General features: G+C 37.0%; 1 protein-coding gene across 5 annotated transcripts in view; it reads right to left on the reverse strand.

Moving 5' to 3' along the window:
* The window catches only part of NTN4 (netrin 4), a 117,660-nt gene that overhangs the window by 3,757 nt on the left and 92,448 nt on the right, over window positions 1-21,455 (reverse strand). For 3 of the 5 annotated variants that reach the window (XM_006757617.2, XM_015559985.1, XM_006757618.2), the window contains exons 6-9: window positions 14,623-14,836; window positions 13,919-14,034; window positions 7,211-7,279; window positions 3,675-3,845 (exon numbers count right to left, since the gene is read on the reverse strand). In XM_006757617.2, coding sequence (XP_006757680.1) covers window positions 3,675-3,845; window positions 7,211-7,279; window positions 13,919-14,034; window positions 14,623-14,836 — 570 coding nt within the window. The remainder of the gene's footprint in view (window positions 1-3,674; window positions 3,846-7,210; window positions 7,280-13,918; window positions 14,035-14,622; window positions 14,837-21,455) is intronic. The other 2 variants (XM_015559986.1, XM_015559987.1) reach the window with 2 other exon arrangements.

The following is a 21,455-nucleotide window of genomic DNA, read 5'->3' on the forward strand; positions in this document are numbered from 1 at the left end:
AGGGAAAATACTAGATGTTAAAGCTCAATTGAAATTTCATTAAACTCATGGTTTTAAAATACATATGTATACTTGTTTATTCACTGAAATAACCTAGAAAAATGTCATTCAGTGAAATTATTGGTTCAGGAAGGGATTACCAATTGGTGTTAAAATCATTAAATGAATGGTTAATGGGACACGTGATATTTGTATAGTGATTAAGTAACACCACATGCATTATTTTTCAATCTCAAAAGGAAAAAACAACTTTGGTCAGTGGCTCAGTTAATTGAGTGTGGTCCCATGGACCAAAAGGTTGTCAGTTTGGTTCCCAGTCAGGGCATATATGCAGGTTGCAGGTTCCATACCGGTCAGGGTATGCACTGGAGGCAACCATCAATGTTTCTCTCTCATATCGATGTTTCTATTTCTCCTTCTTCCTTCTTTTCTCTAAAATCAATAAAAAAACTTTTTTTAAAAGGGAAAACAAATAAGCCCAATGGAGAGATCAGACTGTTATCACTCTAACTCAAGTGTCAGTTTAGCAACACTGATGGTGGGTCATCAGGTCCTATGTGTCTTCTGATGTTATTTGACACAAAGTACCCAATATGAAGTATATAACACAAAGTGTAATGAATTCAAGCCAAAATGTTTATCTTGAGTCTATCAAGCTTGTCTTTAAAGGTTACAGAAAATATTGGAGGTATAGGGACAAGCTAAATGACACCACAAGGAACCAACTAGACAAATGTAGAAGGGTAGGGTAGTCTCCAGGACAGCTGGTCTGGTTTCTTAAACAATAACAATTTTTTTAAACAACAATAAAAGGAAACTGTACTTGAATAAAAGAGACTTGAGGGATTTAAAAACCAGATAGTATGTGATCCTGGCAAGGACAAACCACCTCAAAAGGACATTTTGGGATTTGTTGAGAAATCGGAATATGGTCTGAGTATTAGATTATATGAAAAGAAACTAAAAATGAAGATAAAGATCATTAGCTGAATAAAGTGGGCTACATATATTATGATTTTATTTTGGTTAAAAAATATGACATGTATGTGTACAAAGAAAGATCTGGAAGGATTTTCACTAAGATATTAACAGAGATTATCTCTGGAGGGCAGAAATGTGAAATTTAAAAATTTCCCCTAAATTTCTATATCTGTAATGTATCCATATATTGCTTCTATAACAATAAAAGGCTTATTTTAGAAGTTTATTAAAACAAGTCAATCCTAAGTTAAAGATAGCTATGATGGTGTTTTCACAAAAAGAGAGATAAAAGGAAAATAATGACATAGAAAGGTTTAGACATTGGGGAGCACAAATGTTTGAGGAATTATAAGGTATTTAAATTCTTTAAAAGGTTACCTTAGCTTTTGCATGAGAAAGAATCCCAATCCTGCAGGACACTCAACCAACTGAGCCACACTGGCCAGGGCTTAAGTGCTAGTTTTGACATTCGAAAACATATGATTAATGAATGACTAAAAGTATATATGAATATAGGAATGGATGACTTTGTAGGTATGCCTAATTAGTTTGCTCTTTTTCCAAAGTAGCAAAGGAAGCAAGTTGGCCTCTTAAGGTTTCAGGATTTTCTTATCAGCTTTCTTTGCCCATAGCTATTGAACTTGTAAAAATGGAAAAACAAAGTGAAATGAACGAGTGTCTGGTTTTGCTTTGGCAAGTTCCAGTCTTTTCTTCAAAGTGAGTAAACATGTTTTCAAGAATTCTTTGAATAATTGTGCTTATGTTTTCAATTGTGATGAACTCAGTTGATTCCTTGACTGTTTGGCAGAAATCTGATTAGGAAGTATAGTTCACTTCCTGGAGAGTGGCTCAGATGGTCAAAGCTTTTGTTTTTAACGTCTGGCTAACAAACGGAGCGGATTTTTTTCTTCTTTTGCCAAGATAGTAGAAAGTGCTTATAGGAAGAGCCCCTGCGCCTCAATTGTTGGGAAATAGGACACAGATTAATGACTCTTCCTTTCCTGTATTAAAAAATCCAAGATTCTGATTACTTAATTTGTTCTTTGAAACGATATTTATTTATTTACTTAAAATGTTTTCTTTTTCCATTTTTAAAAATTTAAATTAATTTGAATGAAATACTGAAGGTGTAAAAAGGGTGTGAGCGTCTATTTAACAGTAGAAATAAAGTCAAGAATTGTATATCGTTTAGATGGTTTAGGTTGAGGTAGATATTTTATTGATAGTTTCTCTCTCTCAGTTATCTGTTTGTTTCCCTCAGATTTTTGTGTCAAAGATCACAAACGACTTCTTATTAATATAACTGGTTTCCTGGACTTATATTTGGAAGGGATTATATCCAGAAGAGAAATTATGCACTTGTTTCAACAGTGCCGTTGAGACACAGAAGGCAACTACACAAACGGAAATACAGAGAAATAAAAAATAATATTTGATGGCTGGTGTGGCTCAGTTGGTTGAGCATTGTCCTGTGCATCAAAAGGTTGCTGGTTCTTTTTCCAGTTGGGGCACATGCCCAGGTTGCGGATTCAGTCCCTGGTGAGGGTGCAGAAAGGAGGAAACCAACTAATTGATGTTTTTCTCTCTTTTTCCCTCTGTGTCTAAAAACATTTAAAATCAATAAAAATATTTTAAAAATCAATAAAACATATTTTAAAAGTTATTTGTGCTCTGTCCAGTGCTGCTCAGTGGTTAGAGTGTCAGCCATTGCACAAAAGGTCTTGGGTTCAAGACCTGGTTAAGGGGCACATACCTGGGTTGCAGGTTTGATCCCCAATTGACATGTCTCTCTTATATTGATGTTTCTCTCTCCCTCTTCCTCCCTCCCCTCACCCCTTCCTTTTCACTCTATCTAAAAATTAATAGAAAAGTATCCTGGGATGAGGATTAACACCCACAACAAAAAGTTATTTGTTTTTCTAGAACTTACTATTTGGAAACTATGTTACTATTATTTAGGTACTAATGGTAGGCAATGGGGACACTGTGATCAAAAATCTAAATCTTGTCCTCAAACTTAATGAGGGAGACAGTAAAAAAAGCAGTTTATGACACAGTATGACGAGTGTACTTATAGAGTATAAAGGTATGAATCCCTGCAAATTCCACTGCACTTCAAGTTTCTCTAAGATTCTACAAGGCTTGTTTGTTTATTTGTTTGTTTGCTTGTTTATTTCTGCTGTTTCTAGTTTAAAACCAGAATGATCACTTAATGAAAAATAAGATGCTAACTTGAGAGTTGTTTTCTATCCAGGAGAAACAGATGCTTCTCATGCAATAGTAAAAATGAATTCAATAGTATTTGCACAGATGGAATTTTGCATTTGAACTTCCTTTGGGAGCAAGTTCTACCCAGGGAATTGTAATAGGACCTAGCTTTCAGATAAAGTGTTAGTGGCAGATAAATTCATGAAAGTGTTTTCTATGCTACTGACACCTGGAACCAATCTGAGACTTCTTTTTTAGGGCAAAGAATATTATATTGCTGGATTTTAAAGTATTATACTTTAATACAGCACCTGGAAGAGAAATCGTTTTTTGATGTCAGTTCAAAGAATTCCATTGGGCTTTCCCCAGACTTCAGATGTGAAAAGGAGAGATGCTCTTTGCAGAGTTTATTTAGTTGTGGTTCAGAGACTGCAAGACAAACAGCAATTCAGCAGAGAGAAAGTAGAAAAAAATCTAATGCTCACCAGGATTGAGGATTGGACAAGTACAGCCTCTGTTAGTCCATGATTCTGGATATAATGTTCGCTTTCCTCGTAAAATTTTCAATTTGGTAGATTTTAAGACTTTTTTAATCTTCACACTGACCTCAGCATGAGATCCTTTATCATGAGCTGATAAAATCTTTATTTTTAGCACTGTAACAACACAATTCCCAAAGTCAAAATGCATAAAATTTCATATCATCTTTTGAGGTTTGAACAACAACTTAAATACGCACTTCAGAGTATAATGGAAAAGTGAATTAATGATGTATCATTAGGCTCAGCAATTTGCTACTGGCTTCATCTAATTTATATCAACTATACTCTTCCTTCTTAGACATTTACAACTGCTACTCATTCCCATATCACTACCCTAAAAGAATGTCGCCACTTGCCTCCTCCAAGTATAATCTTAAACACATTCAGCTATCAACTAAATAGAAAGATGTGTAGGAGGTAGAATTGTTGTCCTGGTTTTTATTTAGATTCTAATTATATTATATTCTTTGGTTGATTATGTATAAAGTTATGACAAAGAGCAAATGTTACTAACAGTGTATATTTTAAGTATCCTAAAGAGATTAAATAATATTATTGATTATTTAATCTTCTTCCTCTGGTGTAAAATGCAAGCTGACTGGGGTTAGGGAGGCTGTCCTTCTATATGATGGCAGAGCTCCAGTATTTTATATGACTCATGATTCCATTATGTTCTAAGATCTATGAAATAGATGGGGGAGGTGTTAAGTAATGGAATAAGTTGGGGTGGGGGAGAAAGTAAACCTAAGGAACAGTGAATGCAATATTCTATATTATTAGAGAGTTCTTACTAGCTCATCTATATTTTGATGAAAGATTGTGTGTAATGAGAGAACCCTATCCTGGCTGGTTCCATATCCATACGACTAGAGAGCTGTCTTTTTAGTATCATCAAGTTTTAGACTTTGAAGGGGTCTTAAGAGCTCATCCAGTTTTGTTTTATGCATGAGGAAGCAAGTTTTAAGAAGTTAAGTGAACTGCTCATGTTTGCATGATTTGTTGGTTAGAGGTAGTGTTTGGACCAGAATCCTGATGGGATAATTGCATGAAGGGTACATAGCATAGTGCCTCACACATAGCCAATGCTCAAGGGCTATTTTTGGTATTTTGGGGTATTTTTTCACTAGACTTCAAACTCAGGGAATTTGTCTATTCACAACAATAGCTCAATAAATATTTGCTAAAGGAATGATCAAATCAAGTTTTCCCCCATTAAGGTAGAGAATGTGGTGGAACCATTCCTTGGCGCCACCCGCCCCCCTCTCCCCCCCAAGACTATAGGTGTATAGTACTTAATAAGATCAAGGTATTTCGTTACATCATTAAGAGCATTCAAATTCTCCTAAGCAGAAAGTAATACAGTTGTATTAAAAGATGCCAATGTAGTTGTTTGTAAATTCAGTCAGAGAGCTACTGAATCTATGTGATAATGAAAACCAATTGATATTTACACTGAACTGACTGACTTTGAACTAAATGGTCTTTTTGTTGTTGTTGCTTTTGAAAGTAAATACAATTCCCTCTAAGTAAATACTTTTCCTTATTAGGCACTATATATTTCAAAAGTTTTATTCTATTATTTGGTCAAGTTGGCCGATGAAAGGGGAGAAATATGCATGTAATTTTAGATAAGATTTATGAGGTTTTTAACATTTACTTTTTTTTATCTCTTATGAGATTAAATACAATGTTATCAAGAACCTAAACACTTGGTTTCAGAAATCATGACTTAAAATTTTCTCTTCATTGTAATGCATATTTCAGGCCCTATAAGTTATGGAACAATAAAAAGCCCAGACGCTAGTCAAGAATATGTTGGCAAGCCCTAGCCTGTTTGGCTCACTGGATATAGCATTAACCTGTGTCCTGGGTTTGATTCCAGTTATAAGGGCACATGCCTGGGTTGCAGGCTTGGATTGTGGGCTCAATCCCCAGTAGGGGGTGTTTCTTTCTTTTTTTATTTTTAAAATCAGAGAGGAAGGGAGAGAGAAAGAGAAATAGAAACATCAATGATGAGAGAGAATCATTGATTGGCTGCTTCCTGCATGCCCCCAACCCCCACTGGGGATTGAGCCCACAACCTGGGCATATGCCCTGACCAGGAATCGAACCATGACCTCCTGGTTCATAGGTCGGCGCTCAACCACTGAGCCATGCCAGCCGGGCTCATCGTTGATGTTTCTATCTCTCTCTCCTCTCCCTTCCTTTCTGAAATCAATAAGAAAAAAATAAAATAAAAAGAATAAGTTGTCAAGATCAGATATCCTTAATATTTAATATTTATATTTAATATTTAGTGGTAAACATAAAATTGTTTAGAATAGAAGGTAGTAACAATTTGTATTTAGGGTAGTTACATTTTCTTTATATGCTGCATTTTCCTGGTATTTGAAAGATAGAGAAACATAGAATATACATAGAAAGCAGAGGAAAAAACTCAGGCAGTCAGCTCATCTCAGAATATATATCCTCTTACTCCTCAGAAATATACCATTTACTGAGCATCTAGTAAGTGCAAATTAATGTGCTTTTCAAAAATCTCATTTCATGGGGAAGGTGGCATCATCTCTATTTTACAGATGAGGACATCTGTAGAAGTTAAGTTACCCATCTCATAAACTAGAAATGAAACCCATATAGGTCTGAACCCAATGTCTGAGCTCTTGAAATACTGTTTTATGAAATACTGCTTCAAATTGAGTTCTGCTTTATATTACCTGATAAACTGCTATAGGAATTGTCCAAATGGCTAGATACTTCCCTTTTAGATTACTAAAACAGGAAGCATCCATAAGAAAGGATTATGTGTCATTTTTTTTCTTTTTGTTCTTTGCTTCTTCTCTTTATATGATAACCTTGCCTTTGCTCTATAAGCCTACTGCCTTCACCAGGGCATTCCACACCATCTCTATTAGGAAAATCAAGGCCAAGACCAGAATACTGTACTTAATATCCTATATAATAAAAGCCTAATATGCTAAGTGTCCGGTTGTCTGGTCGGCCATTCAACCAATCAAAGCATAATATGCTAATGATATGCTAAGGCCATGCAACTGCTCACTATGATGTGCACTGACCACCAGGGGACAGACAGGTGACCAGTCGCTATGACGTGCACTGACCACCAGGGGGCAGATGCTCTGACCTGTAGGTTAGCTTGCTATTGGGACAGAGCAAGACAGACCAGACACACCCTGGTGCCCTCCCATGGTCTCTCCCCAGCTGGCCAATTTCCCATTCCCCTCCCCGGCCCGATTGTGCACCAGTTAAGTCCCTCGGCCTGGCCTGTGCCCTCTTGCAATCTGGGCTGAGGGACCTCCCTGAGTGCATGAATTTTGTGCACTGGGCCTCTAGTTAATATATAAGACTGATGTTTTAACATATTGAGAATGTCACATGCCAGGCCTCCCATTTTCTAGGAAACTCTTCATACTTAGTTTGAATAGACTCTCAGAAACATTTAAGGACTTTAGACTCACCATATGAATATTTCATTGCACAGAATGCCTTGGAGTTTCCTAAAACCTGTTCCTTACATTCACATTTACCTACAGAAATAAAATGAGAAATGATGTTAGTTAGAAACAGAGAGAAGAAAACCCATCAAGTAAATCCAGGAAACATAACTCTTTAAGACTTGAGTGATTCATACAACATCATCCACAGATATTAAGAAACCATGAAAAGCCGTTCAGGAGAAATAGTCACTGCCTTGGCCTGTGTGGCTCAGTTGGTTGAGCATTGACCCCTGCATGGAAATGTTACTGGTTTTATTCGGGTAGGGCACATGCCTGGGGCATGCAGGAGGCAGCTGATTGATATTTCTCTCTCTCCCTCTCCCTTCCCCCCTCTCTCTCAAATCAATAAAAATATATTAAAAAGAGAATTTTTTATCTGAAAAAATTCGTTGTTATCCAGTGAAGTATTGACCTAAGAGAAATACAGAAATGTAGAAATACTGATATATTTTAATGCTTGCAATTGATGAGATCAATATAGTCCATGCTAATAGAATGGAACAATTAATAGATAACCTATAGAAAAACAGTTATATTTTTATAATTAATGTTCACCACCACCACAAAAGTCAAATGAAATAAAATAGTTGGGCAGTTCTTTGAAGGTAATGCCATGAAATTAAAATAATTTATTGAGCTCCTATTGTAAGCAGGACATAGTGCTATAAACTTCAGAGTATATAAATATGAGCAAGGCATGATTCTTGCCTTAAGAAGTGCAATTCAGTAAGGTGAATAAAGCAAATATATTAACAGCGATAAGTGTTCTAAGATGGGTACAATATTCTTGGTTGGGAGGTCACATGTTTGAGGAGATGGAAAAGGCTTCATGGCTGAAGAAGGATTTGAAATGGACTTTGATGAATAAGTAGGATGTTTTTTATGGCCAATTAAAATTATGTATTGCAATTATGTGTGAGACATTTGCCAGACCCCGTGGAAGACTTTCAAAATGCCTTTGTCCATAGTCTATATATGGCATTCTCATATTTATTTATGTATCTGTTTCCTCTCTATACTGTAATCCTTGAGGACAGTGGTTATGTCTTACTAGTATTAATCTTTATATCCCTAAAACCAGAATGTATAGGATTTTCATTCTTACTGATTTCTCACAAATAGATATAATTTTACCCTTTCCCTCATCCATCCCCTCTTGCCCTCATGTATTGCATTTCATAGGCATTGAGTGGCAATAACAGCAGGTGGCATTTGCTGAAGAGAGCTTACTATGTAAGGTACTATTGTAAATGTTTTACATTTATTTACTCATATAAGATTCTAACATATAGGAATTTGACAGGAATATAGAGATAAAAGGGTGAGCAAAAAAAAAAAAATATGTTAAGGGAGAAAGGGCAGAGTGTGTTCATGGAAGAGTCAGTGGTTCTGTTTATCCTGGGTACAGATTGAGTAGAGAATAATAGATGGTATCATGGAGGACCTTGACTGATATGTAGTTAAGGCCTGAATTTAATTTGTGAGCTAAACAAATTAAAGAAGTTATTTGAATTTAAAAAATATATATGAAAATTAATTTGGCATTATCATATCAAAAATATTAGAATGGAGAGAAAATGAAGGCAGAACCAATTAGAAGCTAGTGAAATTGATGATAACAACAGTAATTAATTTGAGTGCCAGGTATAGGCCATAAACTATGTAAGGAGAGTAGGATTCTGGTGAGACACATAGTGATATTGACTAATTGGCTCTAGAGCTTCTCTAGGAATCAGGGAATGAGATTTGCAAGTGGCAAATCACACTGGAATTAAATAGTGAGAAAGAGAAATCAAAGGTGCTTAAAATGAGCTGTTGTGATTTGTTAAATAGTATTACTTTTAATCTAAAACTAGCAGAGAGGATTACTCATTCAGAAATTATAGTAACTTAAGTGAACAGCCCACAGCTTTTGACAATTCCACCAAAGCAGGACAGTATAAGTACCATGTTATAAAACCTAAAAGAATTCCAAATGTCATATTTTATTCCTCAACATAATGTTCTTCTTAGTCCTTCAGCCTATCTATATATATAAAACCCTAATATGCAAATAGACCGAGCGGTGGAACAGCCAAACAACTGGTCGCTATGACGTGCACTGACCACCAGGGGGTGCGTGCGGAACATGGCAAACATTGGCAGTAGGTGGCAGAGCGTGGAACATGGTAGGCATCTCCCATGGCGGGGTGTTGGAGCAGGTGAGTGGGGGTGCCAGGCCAAGGCAGGGCGATGGTTGCTGTCATCAGGGTGAGCCTCTGGTGGTTACTGAAAATTCTTTGCTCCCATGCACCATGGTCCCAGTGGGTGCTTACACCTGCTGCCAGTGCCAATACCACTCACATCCACTACTGGCGCCTGGCACAGGCCCCAATTGCTTGGCACTGTCAGTGGGTGTGAGTGGCAGCTGCTGGCCTCGATTGCCCCTCAGGGTTTTTCCACCTCCCCCTGCTCCTAAGGGACAATCAGGGCTGGCAGCTGCCTCTTGTACCCACTGCCGGTGATGGCCCGCTTGCACTCGCTGCTGGCACTGGAGCCGCTGCTCACACCCGCTGCTGGGGCCCAGCACCGGCCCCAATTGCTCCGCAGCCGGCACTGTCAATGTGTGGAAGCAGTGGCGGTGGTGGCAGGAGCGGGCTACCAGCAGACAGGGGACTGGGCTGTGGCAGGCGGGGTCAAGCAGAGGTGCAGAGCATGGGCCGAGACCCGCTCTTGTCCCCACCACAGTCTGGCAGCCCACAGTTCCTTTCAAGGTGCACAAATTTGTGCACTGGGCCCCAGTAGGAACATATGTAAGTCTGTTATTTAAAGATCTTTCTTTGGCTGCTTTCCAATACTCTCATTTCATATATTAAGATATCAGACATGAAAATTTGCTTTTGAATGAATCTTTGTTGATCAGGTTTCAACCTTAGTTTTCTTAAAAGAAATCTGGAAAGGGATTAAAACCTGTTTAGATAAACTCAGTATCAAAATGTTAAAGGGAGGTTGGAAGAGAGAACATTGCTTACAGTTCTTTGGTACTAAAGGCAGTTTTGTTGTACACAAAGTGAAATTTTATAACTGATGTTCTCTACCTCACAAGAAGTGGTAGAAGTTAAAAGCGACTTTTTGGCATAGGACATTATATTCCTAGTTATGGAAACTCATGATAGGTAAATAGGTAGGCAGGCACATATATTTGAGAATAAATCACAATGCTTAGGTAACTGATTATCACTTTTGTACTGAAATAAGATGCCCAAGATTACTATTCTATACCCTATTGAAATATTGCTGTTTAGTAGGAAACTGAACAATGTCTTCTGCAATCTGGAGTTCATCCAGATGAATTTCAGAGGCTCTCTGAGGACATCATAGACCTAACAGCTGTTGTGAACACTAGAGTCTGGAGTCATTCTAATGCCAGCATGTTATGCGCTTAATTAGTGTGCTGCCAGCTCCCTGGTAACAAGATGACTGGCTTAATGAATGTCCAAAAAACTTGACTTTTATAGACTGGCTTAGCAGACAAAGTTGAAGAATTATGAAAATCATTGTGTTAGAAAAATGGCAGGAAGCTTTCAAAAGTGATTATTAAAATCAGAATTCAGACTATGTAGCATTAAGGCAAAAAATTAATGGGAAATATTTTTTCTTCTTCAAATGCAAAAAGATAAATATGACAACATATTTCCCTGTCCTTTCCCACCTTCTTCCCTCTTGTGAATTAAAATGAAACCATTAGGAAAATGATCATAAGATTATGTTAAGTGAAAAAAACCGTGATACGGAATTACAAGTATCAGTGTTTCTCAAATTCATGTTTTTGATTCTTAAAGGGCCCATAAGTTCTTTAAAAAAAAATTTGTTCTTGTAAACTAATGACATTTGGGGCATATATAACTGTAAACATAACCTTTTCTTTAAAAAATATGTTTTTATTGGCTTTTAGAGAGAGGGGGAGGGAGAGTGATAGAGAGATAGAAACATCAATGAGAGAGAAACATCATTGATTGACTGCCTCCTGTACACCCCTATTGGGGATTGAGCACAAAACCCGGGCATGTGCCCTGACTGGGAATCGAACCCTGACCTCTTAGTCCCTAGGTCAACACTCAACCACTGAACCACACTGGCTAGGCCATAACTTCTTTATGAGAATATAATGAAATTGTAGTTTCTAACTCTGCTTCAGCCATACTGGCTTGTTGCTATTTCCGGAATTAGCCAGGCCTAGTCCCACTTGCTGTGTCTTCTACATAAATGTTTTCCCCTCTGTTATCTGTATAGTTGAGCCCCTTACCTCCTTCAGGTTTTCCCCCCTCAAATGTCACCTTTCATAGGACTTTCCTTGACAACCCTATTTAAAAGTATGCCCCTCCCAAGCACTTCTTACCCCAATCCGTTTTATTTTTCTATTATACTAAACATCATTATATTAAATATTTTATTTGTTTATTAGTTGTCATCCTCCACAAGAATAAAGACTCCTTAGAGGCTGGGATTTTTGTCTGTTTTGTTCAATTACTATAATTACAATATTTGTATATAGTATGGGTACTCAATAAACATTTGTTGGACGAAGGATGAATTTATAAATAACTTCTACAAATTGGTAAGAACATTGCAAACAGGAAAGTCGCAGAAAAAGAAACCTAAGTGACCAAGAAACCATGAAAAGTTACCAACCTGTTAGTAATCGGGAAAAGGCAGTTTAAAATGGCAAGATCCCATTCTATACCCATCAAATTGGCAAAAATTGAGAAGTTTGATAACACTAACTTTAGAAGTCCAATAACTGTTGAGTTAAACTGTGAGTGAATTAATGAGTTAGATTAGTGCTTTTATGTGCCATATAAAAAATTGTTTAATATATACAAAGTATTAATGAGGATGTGGTGCAACAAGATGTCATACCTTGCTGGTGGAATGCAAATTTATGCAACCACTTCAGAGAGCTATTTGCAATATGTGGTAAATTTGACAATAGCACACTCATGACCCAGTAGTGTCTAGGTTGTGCCCTAGAACAGGGTCAGCAAACATTTTCTGTAAAGAAACAGATGATAAAAATTTTAGGCTTTGTGGGCCAAAGCAAAATTAATGATACTATGTAGGTACTTATATAACCACTGAAAGTGTAACCATTTAATCCTTAGAGCAGGGGGAGCTTATAGATGATAGAAAAACAGATGGTAGGCAAGATTTGGCCTGAGGACCATAGTTTGCCAGCCCCTGTTCTAATGAAACTCCTTCTCAAGTGCACAAAGTCAGATAAAAGAACATTCATGGTAGCTTTATATATGACAGTGAAAAACTAGAAATTGGAAATACCCTAATAGGCAAACAATGGGAGAATAAAAAGTGGTATATTCATATAATAGAATGGATAAACTAAAAGTTGTACATATTCAGGTCAAAAAATGAAAGTGAATGATAAACACTAAAAATTCAGGTTAGTGGTTATTCTATGGAGTAAGGGAAGCTACTGGGGGCTTTAAATGTATCTGTAACACTTTAAAATTTAAATGAAAATATGAAACAATTATGACAAAGTATAAGATTTGGTGACACTAGGAAGTGTGTATTTTGGTTATTAAATTATACTAGAGGCCTGGTGCACGAATTCATGCATAGGTCGGGGGGAGGGACTCAGGAGGTTGGCCAGCTGCAGGAAGTTGACTGTGGGAGTGCACTGACCACCAGGGGGCAGTTCTTGCATTGAGCATCTGCCCCTTGGTGGTCAGTGCGCTTCATAACGACCGGTTGTTCGGTCATAACAGTCACTTAGGCTTTTATATATATAGATTATATTATATTTTATTAAAATAAACATATTTGAAAACTTCTTTTAAGTTTAATTTGGATTATTTAGTGAACACTTGACAACCAAATGCTAATACAAGATTTCATGCATTTATGTTTGTGTTAAGGAGCAAGTCAGTGCTAAATGGAACCACTTGATTTTCTATGAGAAAAGAATAGAGGCAGGATGGACACAGAAATTATGTAATCCCATTAATATCACAGCATGCTCTTCAAATGAAGGAGCTGATAAACATCATAGGAAAATTGAGTCAGAGGAAATAATAGTATGGACTTGGTAAATTCAAAGAACCATATTTATGTGTATTGGCTTCAGTAAAAATCACTTTTCATATTCAATTCATGTTAATTTGAATTTTACTAGTTTTATTATTTGGCTTACATTTAGTTTGTAAACTTGTTCTTGTTTTCTAGTTATAAAAAAGCTGTAAAAATGAGTTCACAGCTTGCCTCTGCTTTGTACATATTAAGTTACACTAGGTAAGAACATTTTTCCTTTAAATGGACCTGTACGTTTCCGAACCTGATATATTGTTAGCTCTCAACTGTGTAAAGCAGCATGTTTTAGAGAGAAGGAAATACACCAAAGTATTAACAGTGGAGTAATGAGATTTGGGTGACAATTTTCCAAATTTTCTATACTCACTACTTAAGTTACTCTAATAATTTTAAAAAGTAAAGAAAAGTTTATTAAAATACCTCTTAGTTATATTTAATAGTTTTATACTTATGGGAATCACTACTTTATTAAATGTCAGAACTAAAGAGTTCCCCTATAGGATCCAAAAGCTGTTCTCTGGTTTGTTATGAATAATTGTTTGTCAAAACCAGACCTGGAAATACATTATATCATTGTCTTACCTGAATGTCGAAGTGCAGAAAATCCTTGCTCATCCTCCCACTCCCAGGTTGATTCACTCTTATTATTAGTGGAATGGAAATCAGGAATTTCATGATACCAGTCTATGTCTGTGCTGCTAATAAAACAGAAAATGATGAAGACATTATTAAGGGATTTCTCAGAACTTGATTGAAATGACTACTTTTATAGAGATTTAAACGTTTTCAGCTACCTTTTCAGAAACAAATAGTGTTTTAAGGACCTATTTATTATTAAGAAGAATAACTTGTTTTGCAAAATGAACTAGACCATCTCTAGAATCTTGCAAGAACAAATGACTTGAATCTTAATTTGACAAAAATTCTTTAAAGAGATATGTAAAGCCCGGCCAGTGTGACTCAGTTGTTGAATGTTGACCTATAAACCAGTAGTTCACAGTTGGATTCCCTGTCAGGGCACATGCCCTGTTTGCCGGGCTTTATCCCCAGTAGTGGGCATGCAGGAGGCAGCCAATTGATGATTCTCTCTCATTATTGATACTTCTACCTCTCTTTCCATCTCCCTCTCTCTGAAATCAATAAAATAAAATAAAAACACATAAAAAAAGAGATTTGTAAAGACATCTTTGCTCCACTGATGGCATACAAGATTTTCCATATCACTAACAGATCTTCAAAAGAATCTCAAAGACACATAGATGAGAACAAGAGCCATGCACATTCACCTGCTGATGCAATCTCCTGTGAGAGGGTCGCAGTTTCCTGCACAGTCACAGGGCCTGCAGCCGTAGTCTCCGAAGCCCCAGTATCCCACCATACACCTGTCACAGTGTGGCCCTGCCACCCCGGGCTTGCAAGGGCAGTCACCATTACTGGGGTCACAGAAGGTCACTGAGCTGAAAGGAAGGACGGCTGATCCAACTGGATGGCAGGAACACACTGCAACAGAGAGGACATACAAGGACTGATGAGTGACTGGATTGTGGAGACTGGGCCTGCCAATCCCCAAATGGCTTCCTTTTGTTTCCAAGGCACATCCTTTAGCCAGTTGGTGTATACTCAGAGAATAACAGCTAACTAAATTACAGATAAGAAGATAAAATGAGAAAAGCACGTCTGTTGCAAAAAACCCGCATTATCTATAATAATAAAAGCATAATTTGCTAATTAGACCAGCTGTCCTTCTAGATGTCCCTGTGGACAACCTTCTGACCTTCCGGATGAAGCCAGGGCTGTGAGGGAAGCCCGGGTCCTGGGTGGCAGAGGGAAGCCGGTGCCAGCAGCCGGGGGAAGGAAGGCCTAATGAATTTCATGCATCGGGCCTATAATTTATTATAAAATTGAAGGCATTAAATGTGAATGGATTTTGGTTGGGGGATGGGAATGAAGACAAAGAAGGAGCAATTTTGTGATAAAGGGAAAAAAATAAATGCTCCTGAGTACGGTGTTCAAGAAGCCAAACAAAGATTGTTTCAAGGAGGTAGGCAATATCAGTTGTGTCAAATGCTGATAGGTCTAAGGAGATGAGGAATGGAAATGGATTATTGCATTTCACAACATGAGGGCCACTGGTGTCCTTGATAGGGACAGTTTCAGTGAAATAGTGAGTAGCAAACCTAATTGAAGCGGTCTTGGGAGAGAATGGCAGTAAAGGAAGTTGAGCCTGAGAACAGACACCTCTTTTGAGAAGATTTCTTATAAGGGCACCGAAATGTAGTGACAGCTAAACCTGAATGGGGATGTGAACTCTAATGAAGGTGTGAGTTTTGTTTATTTTATTTTAAGATGGGAGAATTTATAGCATGTCTGGAGTGTGCATTGAGTGGAAAGAAGTTGAAGTTTGAAGTTTATCACACATTTGGAGAGAATGTATACTGTATAGCATGAATGTATCAAATTGCTATGTGAAAACTTTAAAAGAAATCACATATTCCAATATAAACATTTCCTCATTATGAGGTGAATAAACCAATAGTGCCTTTATCACTCAGGTAAGTCAATTTTGTTCTTGACAACATATAGGGGAACCAGAATAAAGACCCACATCTAATGTAATATATGGTATCCCACCACCACCATTATCTTTTTCTCTAATAGAAAATTCAAGCCTTTCTGGGATTTAGCCCCTCTGTACTACCATATATTTTAAAACCTACACATATTTCAGGAATGGCCAGAGAAGAATGTGATTCTGTCACATGTGCTAGTGGATTTCTGTCAATGTGACTTTTTACATAATTACCAGATAAAAATACCACTTGCAAACTATGCAGAAGTAGCTCCAGGCAGAAGGCCCTGACATCTTCACAGCATACTTTTTCAGACTGCACACCGAGGCTTGCCTTGCATACCGATCTCCTGAAGTTTGTATAGCAGGCAATATCTGACACTCATAATCTACATTTCTTATTTTCTTCCAAAATGCAAATGTATTTCCTTCTTGCTTGGGGAAAAATAAGAGATTTTTCGTAGATTCTGGTTCAGGTTCTGATTCTCCAAAGTATATTTCTTATTAGTTGTTGAATCTAAAATGTAACTCAAGCACTTAATTTTTACCTATTCATTATGATGAATGTCAAAGTTACAACCCAACTGGAGTGACATAAATCCGACTGCAGCTTTGTCTTTTCTTGTTAGACATGAAATCCAATAGTAAACATTTGCCCTAAGCTGCTCTCACAACCAAATTAGCAAAACAAAATTAGTTAAAATGACATTTTTAACTCCTAAATATTGTTACAAGATTTCTTTTAAAATGCAAATGACTAATTTAAAATAATATATTCTATACTGATATGTCCTGTTATAAGAAAACCTGAAATGATAATACAAAGCATTCAAAACAAATACGATAGAGAAAATGGGTACTTTCATAAATGATTTCACAATAGGTTCCCTTTAAATAATGAATTTAGATACTTGCTAAATGTCACATGAATTTTATTTACAGATATGTGGTTGCATCAATGCACCTATTGTGTGAAGCACTGTTTCTCTATAGAGTATTTACAGCAGGGGTCCTCAAACTACGGCCCGCGGGCCACATGCAAATACAAATATTGTATTTGTTCCCGTTTTGTTTTTTTACTTCAAAATAAGATATGTGCAGTGTGCATAGGAATTTGTTCATAGTTTTTTTTAAACTATAGTCCGGCCCTCCAACAGTCTGAGGGACAGTGAACTGGCCCCCTGTTTAAGAAGTTTGAGGACCCCTGGTTTACAGAAAAGAGGACACGAAGCTGCTCTGGAGTATATTCTACCAGAAAGCCTAACTTGTAATGAAACAACAGATGGACATGTTTTCTAAGTAACCTTCTGCATCTGTAAGGCTCTGAAATGAGTCTTTGTTTCAACCACAAATGCTAACAACAAATACAGTTGTTTGAAAGTTACTTGTAACATGTCTTAAGAAGACAGAAAATAAAACAAGGACAGTATAATAGAGTTGGTAAGCGCACAAACTTAGGAGTCAGACTAGATGAGTTCAAATCTGGTTCTAAGGCTTATTCCTTTGTGGAATTAACCTCCTCAAGGCTCAGTTTTCTCACTGATGAAGTAAGAAGTATGCCATAGGTTTGTGTGAGGATTAAATAAGATGACGTATAGATGTAGCAATGTATCAGGCATTTATTGGCATCAAATGCTCAAAGAATAAATATTATTATTACCTAGGTGAAACATTGGTTTTAAAATGCTCACCATTCATTCATGCCTTCACTCACACCTTTGTCAAAGAGTTCTTGAACTTTAGAGTTAACATGAACTATGCTAGGGGCTGAAGACACAAAAACGAGTACAGAGTCACTAACTCTTCAGTAAGAGAAGAGAGATAGGCAAATAAATAATTACAGGGCAGTAAATGTTATAACAATATAGTCCAGGGTGCATGGGAACACAGAGGAAAGAGCAATAACTGCCTCGGTGTAGATAAGGGTTGTTTTGAAAGGAAATTAATGATCAAACTGGCTTTCAAAATAAGCGGAAATTTCTTGCTTTACACCTGGAAGAAATTTGGAGGCAAATGGCTTTCTCCACAATTCTAAGTCCTATAGAATTAGGTAACTCGCCTGTTACATGTTCCTTTCTTTGGATTAAAAAAAAAAATCAATCTGCTATTACTGTCCTTTTGTGGATCAGAACATGTTGAGAGAAAGTAGGGTCTGATCTATGGTCCTGCTGCTTATAGGAAGGTACCCTACAATGTAATGTAGAAGTAGAGTCACAGCTGTCAACCCATGTGAACATAAGTATGCACAAATGGCAGGAACATAATGGAAAAGTTATGGCTTCCTTTATTCTGATGGGGTTGCTAAAGCCTTTGGTGGTGGAGTCATAGGAAACCATTGCTGTCTTTTCATCTTTATTTGCACCTTCACTAGATTCCTAGGAGTCTGTTTGCATGTCTTTCACTCGGAGTGATCCATGATGCCAAGCGTGCTGTAGACACACCCAGTTGTGTTCAGCATCTTACCCTTTTGAAATTGCCAGGACTCCTTAGCATTACCTTATGACTCTAGCTTTTTGCTATTCTGTTTGTAAAAGCTACACTGGGAGCAAAATACCCTGAAAGTATTTATTTCTGATTTAGCTTTTCTAAAAACAGAACTCAGAGTTCAAGGCCCTCAGCTGGGAAATAAGCTGTTGGTCAAGCACTTTCATCATTGTCCAGTGGCCACTCCTCAGTGTGCTGCCCAGGCTCCCAACATTTTCTCCTGAAAAGGCCAAGGCCCTACAGAATTTCTTATGGGGAATTTTTAACGTCAAAGCTATTTTGAAAGCTGTCCAGTTGCCTGCGGAGGTTCTTGGATGACTAGGAGTTAAAGGAGATGATTTTGCATACAAGTCTAAACAGAAAGGAGGCAATATGAACTGTTGTTACTATATTTAGTGTGAAGTTAAATGTTAGATAAAATAAAATCTTCTAGCCCTTTTGGTACTGTTTTCTCCTTTCTTTCTACTACCAACTATTTGTAAACAAACTTTACTCTGTACCCCTTTATTAGCCTAGAGAACAGTTTTCTATACATCCTTTAAATGTTATATACATTGTGTTCAAAGATGTCTAGTTCCATGATGTTAAAGGTGTATGTTAGTTTCAAATAAAGTTGTGCTAGAATAAATCTAATAAGAGAATGATCTAAATTAAGATTTGCCTTTCACTTACCAAAATGCAGTGTCTCCTGAGTTACTGTACAACCCACAAAAAGAAGATCCATTTCTGCCTCTATTTAATACTTTAAAAATAATTGTGAGGTATTAAGGTATATTTATTATCTGTCTTCTATAAAATTTTAAATGAGTAATGCAAATAAATACAAGTCATACCCTTTAATTTTTAATGCTTCACTATGTGGCTCCTGCTCAGACCCTACATTTGATTTTTGTATCATTCCTTTCCTGTTTACTATTTGTAACTGAACCAGTTACTATTTATTCCTGAGTATATCTAAGAGTTCTTTGACAGCTAAATAGCCAATTTTATATTCCTGGATTGCTACTTCAGTTAAAACTGAAGAAAGTACTTTTGAATGTAAAGACAAATTTTACTACAGGGAAACTTTTCAGTATAATTTTGGACACAGTATTTTGCTTTGAAGATTGGCTATATCTCACATCATTGTCTTTTTATTGAAGAAAGCCTCCTGTATTCCCAATCACTCAGGCAGCATCCACTCGGGCACCTAGCCAGGAATTGAGGTCATCCCTAACCCCTTTTTCCTTTGGAGAAAGAACCCTTATTTATTCCATCTATCTTGCTAGTAGCTCTCTCCTTTGAACTGATGTTGCTAGTCCCTGCTATAACCTATCATGGTACCCTTCTCTTCATAATACTTACTGCAGTTTCCACTTACATACTTACTTGGATAAATGTACTTATAGTCTGTTTCCATGGGGTTAGGAACTGTTTTATTGTATCCTAGAGGCCCGGTGCATGAAATTCATGCACGGGTAGGGTCCCCAGGCCTGGCCAGCTATCAGAGCCGATCGGGGCCTTCCGTCTGCCAGCTGGGGCCTTCCTTCCCCCGTCTGCCAGCTGTTGGCTGGGGCCTTCCTTTGTTCTGTGTCGACTCCTGGTGGTCAGTGCATGTCATAGTGAGCAGTTGAACTCCCGGTCAGTCAAACTCCAGAAGGGACAATTCGCATATTAGCCTTTTATTATATAGGATACAGTGACTATGATGAGCCTGCCACATTGTCACCACTGAGTAAAATCTATGTTGAGTTTTTAATACTGGATGAATTATAGTCACTTAATAACTATTTCTTAATGACTGATATTCTTCTGGCCTCTAATGTAATCTCTTTATGTTGTATTTTGTTTGTTTGTTTTTTTGTTTTTGCCTCACTGCTGTTTCTATGGTACACTGTAAAGGCCTAGAAAGTAGGAACCACATCTTTTCATATCTGTATCCTCAAAACCTAGGACCATAACTGACCCACTTCAGGGACTCATTCAATGTTTGTTGAATGAATGAATGTACCTCTCAATAACCAACAAATGTGAAATGATATTATGTTTTAAATGAATAAACCTCTCAATAATTGACAAACATGCAATGATCTAGGTTTAAACCTCCACAAAGGTTCATACTATTTATTTATAGGTTTTTAGTATCTTAGCACCACAGCTTTTACAATACTAAGATACTAGAAAAATAAAAAATAAAAACAAAGCAAAACAACAAATTCATAGAAAATTAAAATGCTCAAGTAGAACAGATTATTCTTAATCTTGAGACTATTTCCTACATTTAATGCTTCACTCAGTCAAGTTTTATTATTTATTATTTGTAATAAAAGTTCTTTAATCTAACTCTGTAGGAGACATTCCCACCACACTGGCAGCAAAATTTTTTGTGTGTCACATTAATCAATCTGAAATTCCTTTCCTCACTTTCATCCAATTATATCTAATTATGACTCTTTGTTCTAGGGGAGTGAATTATTTTTTGCCACTCCCTATATCCCCTTACACCTTTTGAGTATGTGTAAAAAGTAATATTCTCTTTGAGAAGTTTCCTAATTGATCTGAGAACATTTATGCTTTTTTATATTTATCTATTAGCATCTCTCTTTTCATGATTGTTTTGTTGGTCTGTTTGGAACACTCTCCATTTACCATCACCTTTCTTGTACTAAGAATTCTTAAGATAAAAACAATTCTTTATATTCACACTTCACACGGCTCTTTATCAGTGAGCAAAGTCTTATTCAAAACCCAAAGTGATATTAAAAAAAAAATCTAAGTTTTTAATATATTATTTTTGGCTCCAGTATGTATATCTGATTATCCCCACCTTTGTTAACTCATTTTGTTTTGTTTTTTGTTTTTTTTTTTAAATATATTTTTTATTGATTAAGATATTACATATGTGTCCTTGTCCCCACGTTACCCTCGAACTCCCCCGCCCCCACGTTGTCCGTGTCCATTGGTTAGGCCTATATGCCTGCATATAAGTCTTTTGGTTGATCTTTCCCCCTTACCGCCACCCTCCCTTACCCTCCCTCCAAAGCCCGACAGTCCAATCAATGCCTCTCCGTCTCTGGATCAGTCCTT

Source organism: Myotis davidii, unplaced genomic scaffold (assembly GCF_000327345.1).
Source record: "Myotis davidii unplaced genomic scaffold, ASM32734v1 scaffold13, whole genome shotgun sequence".
Taxonomy (NCBI): Eukaryota; Metazoa; Chordata; class Mammalia; order Chiroptera; family Vespertilionidae; genus Myotis; species Myotis davidii.